We start from the raw sequence: 9,087 nt of genomic DNA, 5'->3' as shown, positions 1-9,087 counted from the left end.
TTTACTTTTGTAGAACATTCTAAATGAACATGTGAAAATACTAAACACTTGTTTTCACATCTGCAATTTTAGCTTTCACATTATTTACCTAGCTAAATGTGAAAAATATATTTCACATGTGAGAATAAAGTTGCACATTTTTGTTTCCACAAGGGATAGACTGAACTCAACAATTAAAAATATATGTGAAAATGGAAATATCACGTGTTTTTTAAGGGGTGGTTAAGGAAATCTGCTTAATTCAATTAATTGTATCCTTATCACCATATTATGTTGTATTGATTAACTTCCCAAAACGTTATGGGGTAAACGTAATGATTCCTATTTTTCTACAGTAACTTTGGGAAACAACTTACCAATTCAGATTTTAAGTCGGTAATTTACAACAGAATTTTCAGAACCCAAAATCGTATTATCAGGTAGGTCCCAATCCCACTTTTTTTTCGAAAAATATTTTCTCAGCTACACATTTTGAACTGTATCTTTACCGACGTGGGGGAGGTTGCTTTTTGCCGAGAAAAAAATATCTTCTTTAGATATATTTTATTTAAGGAGGATGACTTACGTGAATTTTGTCAGTGTTAGTGAATAATTGTGTTGTATTGAACAGATAGCAATACCGCATACAGAAAGTAAATTCAAGAAAATGTACGTACGCAACAAAAAAAGTAACCCCTATGTCCATGATGTGGAACGCTCCGAGCCTCCACATCCAGCACCGGTGAGAGGAGCGCAGTTTGCTAGAGAGACCCGAGCAGGTCAATTTGGGATTTCTAGTGAAGCGCTCGGCGTCGGATATTTCTGAGGAAACTGTACAGTGCAACTTAACACAAATGGATACTTACGTCGCTTTGTTATCCTTATTGATTATTGCCAAACCAGGTAGGTGTCACACGAGGAAATATGCAGTTTGTTTTTACTTCCTATGATCAGATATAATTCATTAAAACGCTATTGCGGATTGAGCTAAGTGTGCATCCTTTCGTTCTCTGTAATTCACACCTTGTACACAATCTTGTCGACTGGATTTGTTTAGGCGTTTGCACCACAGTATCCTAGCTGATAGTTTATTTTAGTTAAAAACTAATATTTTGTATTATCATAATTTTGTAGTACAGGTGAACAACATAGTTTTCACATCATCAAACGCAGGGTATGTTTTTATGCCAGACCACATCTGTAGCACGCGCTCAACTCCCTATAGAAATGACAGGTGTCGCACAGGTTGACGCAGCAGTAATATTTGTCCCCGTAACAATAATATTTATGTAGCCTAATTTTACATCAAATTATGTGCCAATGGCTATTTTATCTTATGTCTTGCTGTGCAATTTACGGGGTTTGTTTATGATTCCAAATGTTACCTTCGTGAAGGTGCTTCAGAATTGCGTGGATTCAATCGCCAAACATTTCAGCAGGTGTTATAGGTCGATACAGGAGAATCATTCAGATGCTGAAGTTCTTTACTGAAACTCAAGCACTAGAAGTTGCTCATGGATTTATAAACATCATATATGTCGGTGGATGTATAATAGCCCAACTGCGCACCCAGTGTTTGACTATTTATTTTCCCCTACAGTTCTCGGTTTTGGAATAGATCCCGATTACCAGATAGATATCATCAATGAACTTGACTTTGCGAATGCTACATATGGAATTACCCAAGTGGCAGGGCTTCACAACAATAGCAAAGCCTTCTTATTTCGAGGTAATGTATACTTCCTTTGCTTTTTTCGTTTATTCGTTGATTGATAAATCGCTTGTTCTGTTAATCGGTGATTTGCGAACATGTGGCAGGGAATCCTCAATAATTTGTATGATGTAATCTACCCAAGCTTGGACACATTGTTGTACGATTTTTCTACAATAACTTTGGGAAATATGTTGTTAAGAGTTGATAAATCTCGTAATCTCGTAATTACCATTATTAGATCATCAATGTATTGTAGCAATTCCTTAAAAACGGGCTTGGTACCATACGCTACTGGTTTACTGCAAAGGCTGACTGGCTATTACCCTGTAAAAAGGTTTTATGCTACTTGGGTTTCAGAGGTGGGCAAACTGTGATGAGGCCATCGGAATGTATGGTCGGACCTGTGACAGGGTTGAAAGGCGTTGGAACGTGCTTCCCCTTTTAGGTGTAGTGGTCCTTGCTTTATGAAGCAAGTTACAATTTCCATGAAGTGAGGTAATCCATCGGCACACTGCGTGGGTGTTTACCTTTTAGGACAGCGATTTGAATAGAAATGGTGGTTGCCTCTTAATGGTCATAATATACATACTAAATGGCATGTTAGTAGTTTTAGAACCAGTAGTAGTTAAAAGTAATAATGATATATTGGTATTATATGATAGGGTCTGCTCTACAACCACACAAAAAACATAAACCCTGTCCCTTCTAGTTTGGCAATGCCTATTCATTTCAATATGGATTATTTCAAGCCTCCAATTCAGATGTTTAGTTATTCATCAAATGAAACAGAATTTACTAAAAACACTTAATTGGGAGGAATAATAACCTTCATGCAAACACATTTCCAAAACATATGCATGCATGTATTTCAAATAAACCCTATGTTCAATAGAAAATAGTAGAAAGACAATATATCAAATGTTGAACCTGAGACATTTTATTGTTTCTTGGAAAAATATATGCCCACTTTGAATATGATGCCAGCAACAAGTTTCAAAAAGATTGTGACAGAAGCAACAAAAGACTGGAACATTTTTGTGAAAAACTAAACCTGGTACAATATCACAACTAATTGGGTCAAGTGGCAACAGGTCAGTAACATGACTGGGTGTAAAAAGAGCATCCCAGAGATGACGGGTCTGTCAGAACTGAGGATGGGTTCACCAGAATTTGGGGATCTCATCATTTACAGTGCATAATATCATTAAAAGATTCAGTGAATCCGGAGAAATCTGTATGCAAGGGACAAGGCCAAAAACCAATATTGGATGGCCGTGACACCGGACAGGAGGAGGCCCCAGCCCTGAGGCAGGATGGGGTAACAGAGCAGGTGGAGACTCCGCCCCCGAGGCAGAATGTTGTGACATAGCAGATGGAAGCTCACAGAAGCAGGACATGGCAGCAGATAATGAGAGAGGAGGTGGCGGCAGTAGGGGGTCGTCGAACCACCCCTCCGGAGGTCATAGCAGGGGCCCCTCTCCAAACTACTCCCAAAGTGGTGGTGGCAGTGACCACTCTTTGAGCCACTCCGGTGGAGGCAGCAGCTGAATGTCCCACCCGTCTGGGAGTAGCACTTGTGGTTCTTGGCTGGGAAACGGCACTTGTAGTTAACGCATAAGAAAAAAGTAACTTGTGTACATAAATATTTATGAGTCAAAGAAATGGAGCGAAAAATAAATTAATAATAAAAAGGAAAGAAAAGAAAAACAAGGAACCCCACCAGTACCCATCCAACCCTTCCCCTCCAAGCCAGCCCTTCTCACTTCATTCAACTGGAACTAAACTACTGAAATTATTTAGTCTGACAACTCTGCCACAAATGTATAGAACAAGGAGCTTTGCCGTAGCATTGGACATCAATTTTCTTGCTAGCCTTTAGTAACTAGCTAGCTACTAAGCTTCCCACACTAAATTGTAATGGGGAGATCAGAGACAACATTTCATGGTTGTCTGGCAGTTGATATGGCTACTAATGGCTACCATAGTCCCATACACACCTGTCACTTTATATCATGCTCATCTGCCAATCATATCATGTACACATGTCCTTTTTACATTGCACTACGGTTGTATAGTTATTATTATTGATGCATGTTTTTTTCTATAGTGTTATTATTGTTCGTTTGTGTTATCTTATTTATATTCAATTCACTTCAGTTTTGCAACTGTTCTAATTGCGTTGGTAACCAGTTTATAACATTACATTTAAGTAATTTAGCAGATGCTCTTATGCAGAGTAACAAACCGTAAGTTTATACATTTTAAAAGAGCTAGGAGAAAAAAACTCAAAGTTTGGTAGTAAGTGCATTCTAATCAATTAGTTATGGACAGAGATCAGTACTGGAAAGAAGACCATACAAATAATAAACATAAAATATAAAACAGAGTGGTAACAGAGGAACTATTTTAAGTACTCAATGAAAAGGTGAGTTTTCATATGTTTTTTGAAGATTGGTAGAGACTCTGCTATCCTAGCGTCCAAGGGAAGCTGGTTCTACCATTGAGGTGCCAGGACAGGGAATAGTTTTGGCTGTGTGGATTGGGAGCTGCCCCGAAAGGGGAGGGAAAGCCAAAACCCCGTAAGTGGCTGAACACAGAGCCTGGGTAGGGTTGTAGGGTTTGAGTTTTGCTCGAAGGTAAGGAGGAGAATCTTGTCCTCTTGTTTCTCTGTAGTGTTAAGATTTTGCAGAAAAGTGTGCTTTGCACTTAACCAATAAAATAACCCACCGTCAACACTGTTGAGGAGAGTGAGATTTATGTATTGTCTTGGAGCATACAGACACAGCTTCTTTTATCCTCATTTGTTCTCATTCACTCTGAACTCCCCACAGAAATCTAGGTACATGTTATATGCACAGAGACACTACCTTGTTTGTTTGGATAAGGGATTGACCTCCAAAAGCAGTAAGAGCAATAAGGCATCTCAGGGGTTTGTGATATATTGCCAATATACTATGGCTTAGAGCTGTGTCCAGGCACTCCGCGATGGCCATACACTGCACCCTCTTGTGCCATATTGCTTACAAATACCATTGCTACCAGCCAATCAGGTTTCAATCCACTCGGCTTATACGATTGGATATGTAATACCTTCCAGCCAATCAGTTTATAAGATTCAAATAAACCACTTTATTATGGTCATGTAATCCCTCCAAAATGCAGTGGTCTTTGTCTATAGTAGTAAATATGAAAGAAAACATAAACAATTATTTCAGGGTTTAAAAAAATATTTATAAGTAGCTGGCTACCTTACTTACAGCAGCATCAGCCACAACCGATTTATTTTCATGTTCAACTGTTAAGCACAGACATGACCAAACTATTTTGTTTCTACAAAGTGGTGTCCATTGATGACATTAAATAATTAGTTACTGGATTTTTGCTTCTATCGTATACATGTTTTTTGTCTATGCTTATGCTTTCTCATACAATTGCGGGTTTAAGCCAGGCTATGGTGCCATTGCCGTATTTTTCCTTTTGCAGAATTAATGGCGGCCAGCAGGTCAAACAAACAACTACATTACTTGGGAAATGGGCCAAGTTAATAAATAGACTTGTTCAAATATATTGAATATTTAGAAAAATTTGGAACTGTTCCAGTTTGGAATGCTTTAGTTAATAATGGACCTACAAAGGTAACCTAGTCATGTCAAATGATTTGTTTGAAAATCAATGAAAAACCTGACTGGTTATTTTTGTGCCACAATAATATGTCATTCCTTCTGACTTTTGAAACATTCCTTCTGCCCTATGAACACATTTTGTGCATGTGTGTTTTGTCCACAGAATGTCACTGCAGTTTGTACTCAATGCAATTCAAACCCATGATGCAGCGGTACATGTTTGATCATCTTAGACTACAATGAAAGGCTTTTGAAATTGTCAAAATAAAATCTTTAGGTCAAAATATAAACAGATTTAATTAAAGTATGTCTAGTTATTTCAGAGGGGAGCAACTTTTGTTATAACTGTAATGGGCATGGATTTTCATGCAGTGTTTAGAATGCATCACTGATCTGTAGAAAAACAGGGATGTCTGTTTGGTCATGAAGAACAAAAAAAAAAAAGATCTGAAGAAATATGATGTGGATTAGTGTTTGTGCCAGCTGGATCACACCTTGTGTGTCATTGCGTTATCCAAGGTATTAGAACTAGAGCATTTTTCTGATTGTTGCTCCTCATTTAATTTATCCCAGGCTGTATACCTGATTCACTGTGGTTCAGCAGACCTGGGTTCAAATACTCTCTGAAAGAGTGAAAATACTGTACTTCTGCAATTTGCTTGAGAGTAAACTATAGTATAGTTTGCACTTTCACAATGATTCTATTGTTGTTATTGTGCAAAACACTTAATGATGGTATTTTGCATTATTTTAAATGTATCATTTCATAGAAGAATAAGAATTCAAAAACTGTTAAAACTGTACCTTGATTGCAGAAGTGTGCACATCCCACAACTTATACTTCTTAGAAGTAGCTTTTGCATGGATTCCAACAGTTCATTGGATTACAACAGTTTGGTTGGATCTCCTGTAGTACAGCATAATTAAGCAAATTATCCAACTTTGCTGAACCGTTCAAGCACAATGAAATTGCCAAGCGATCTACTGTGCACACCCCTCTTCAGATCAGTCCACAGATTGTTCATTGGGTTGACTGGGACGTTCTATGATATCAATATTTATTTTTGAAAGCCGATCCTAACTAGATTGATATTTTGAGGTATTAAGTGTACCTTCTATCTATGATGCTGCCACCACCACGCTTGACAGTAGGTACTGTGCACTTTGGGTGTATGCACAATGGCTGTATATTGCATGGGAGCTCTCAGTTTCGGACAGAAATTCAGGTAGCTCCTTTAAGGTTGCCGTTGGCCTCTTGGTACCCTCCCTGATGGGATTTCTCCTTGCTCTGTCATCACATTTTGGAGGGATGTCCTAAGTTGTTAACAATGGTCTTCACAGTGTTCCATGACATGTAATGCCTTCCTTATCTGTACCTCATTTTATTTAGGGCACATTTTTGCTGACTGAAGAACTTGTGGGTGGTCAGAGTGTTTAATGTAATATATTTGTGGGAATTGAAGTGTTATAATGGATTCCAAATAGTCAGAGAATTCATTTTTGTCCTGCACCTGTGTTGAGGGCCCAGTATCTCACTCTCCAAGTGCTTGTTTTATGTACTATGAAGTTACAGAGGCCTCTGTACTTTACTGAACACAGCATAGATTAAAAAGGCTGCTCTACAATTGATTTAATTTCTGAAGTTGAATGCTCAGTCATAAAGTAGAACATTTTCTGTGGATGTCCAGAGTGTATTTTATGTTAATTGGGTTGAAAGAAATTAAATAAAAACAGTTTATTCCTGGATGGAATGCAGGTCCATAACAGGAATATCCTGTTTGATTTTTGCTTTTCTAATTTAGATTGATTAGCCCATGTCCATGCTCTGCTCTTGGCTGACTGTTTGTGTATGTTTGTGAGTGTGTGTGTATGTTCATAAATAGGATTATGTGTTTATGTGGGGCCTGGATGGCTGTGTGTGGGTGTGTGTAGGTGTGTGTGTGTGTGTGTTCATAAATAGGATTGTGTTTTTGTGGGGTTAGAAGGCAGTGTGTGTGTGTGTACATCTGCGTGGTCTTGCCCATGCTGCTACTAACTGTGTAAAACCGGGCTGCCAGGTTGCTGTGCTAACTCCGTGGGGGAAGCAGCCTAGGGCTCAGGGCCAGGTCAGAGGATCTGATCTCTCTCATTACTGATACAGCTACACTGGAGTAATCCCCATAGCCTTTCAGCTGCTCTCCTAGGCTTCCTCCTAGCCTAGCAAAGCTGCAGCCTGACATTACAGGTCATTTGAAAATCTGAGCCTGTTCAACTGACTGACCTGTATCAGTAAATGTAGAATTAAACTGTAAGAACTAGCTTCAGAGTAGGTTTGTATTCCTATATAGAAAGAGTAGTGGTCTAGGATCAGATCCCTCTGTGCCTTAGGGTATTGTCTGAAACATACCCTAATTCAGTGCCCTGCCCACGATTTAAGACATTTTAAATACAGGCCTTTATTCTCACACTACATAGTGTTGGTGTTAATATTGTTTTACCTCTTCCCCTTTTTCAAAGAGCACTCATCCCTACAAGCCCTCAGTTCTTTAGGGCACTCATACTCAATAAGATGAGCAAGTTTGCCATTTCCAAAAATTATGAGCTTGCAATGCCTGGCTGCTAAGTTAAAGAGACAATATGACACAGGAACTTTAACCTGTCAACTATTGATGGTTTCGATGATTTATACATGTTTTGATTTGTTTAAATACTGGATTACATAAATTATACTGCTATGATCAGTGCAGAAAGAAAGAGAGATCTGGTGGCTGCTGTGCTGTTTTCCTTTTTAATGACAGTAAAAATAGTCTCACCCCTAGTCCCTGGTCGCTAGCGTTAGCCAGTGATTCATGAACAACAGATGTCCCTTGTTGGCCTGGAAAGGTAGGTTTTTATGACCCTACATTATGCGCTGCAGGAAAATGTGCCACCCCTGGTGCTCCCTGATAAGAGAAGCCAATTTAAAGCAGTGAGATCAACGGGACCTCCACACAAAGGTCTTCATCTAGATCTGTCCTATCTTATCGCACCTGATGCCTTTGGGAGGAATGCGAACGGAGAGAGAGAAATGCTTACGCATGCTGTTTTTCTCTCCTTCTGTTCTGAGATATATATAGTTATTTTTTCCTATTCAGGCGCAGTTGGCTAAGTTGCAGGTAGGAAAATAATGAGAGAGCTTGTATTGATATTAGCATAAGAGCTGGGAGATATGTAAACATTTGCCACATCAAACTCTAATATGCTCAGTAAAATGGCTGTGAATAGGGACATTTCATAGTTATTAGAATTAAATAGAATTGTTCTGAGTAATTAACAACATTTTGTTTCAAGCAATTAATTGAGCGACATCAGTTAAATTACTTGAGTTCCATTTAGATCAGCTGTTTTTACTGAGCAATTAATGGCAATCTCAAAACCAGCACAACCGTCAAATCAAGAAAAAACTGTGGTAACCCTTCAAATTACAGCCCATTACTTACATGTAACTAAGTAGTAACAAGAATGTAAGTAAGTGGTAAGAACGCGTAGTTATGTAGGAACAATGTAGGTGTTACATGTACTTATATGAACAAAGAACAATACTACTCCAAAACAACTTAGTAAACAGACGTGATAAAAAATGTAAAGTATATTATTCTCATTCTTATTTGTGCTTATGCATTTACCATTTAAATGTGACTTGACTAATTATTTTATTGCAGGATGCACATCCAGGGTACGAAGCGCCCGTTCCACCACATCCCAAATATACTCTATTGGGTTGAGATCTGGTGACTGTGGGGGCCATTTCAG

General features: G+C 38.6%; 1 protein-coding gene across 5 annotated transcripts in view; it reads left to right on the top strand.

Annotated features, from left to right (window-relative positions):
- Nucleotides 1–756: 756 nt before the first annotated feature.
- Nucleotides 757–9,087, top strand: part of LOC105031116 (protein kinase C-binding protein NELL1) — a 781,285-nt gene continuing 772,954 nt past the window's right edge. For 4 of the 5 annotated variants that reach the window (XR_003782803.2, XR_004576720.1, XM_029124717.2 and 1 more), the window contains exons 1-2: nt 757–882; nt 1,580–1,708. Coding sequence is in view for 3 of the 5 variants with exons in the window: in XM_029124717.2 (XP_028980550.1) it covers nt 834–882; nt 1,580–1,708 (178 nt within the window). In the remaining 2 variants the exon portion in view is untranslated. The remainder of the gene's footprint in view (nt 883–1,579; nt 1,709–9,087) is intronic. The other variant, XM_029124715.2, reaches the window with a different exon arrangement.

The sequence above is a fragment of the Esox lucius genome, chromosome 2 (assembly GCF_011004845.1).
Source record: "Esox lucius isolate fEsoLuc1 chromosome 2, fEsoLuc1.pri, whole genome shotgun sequence".
NCBI lineage: Eukaryota > Metazoa > Chordata > Actinopteri > Esociformes > Esocidae > Esox > Esox lucius.
The sequence above is the reverse complement of the archived record's forward strand: the minus strand, read 5'-3'. Positions and strand labels throughout refer to the sequence as shown.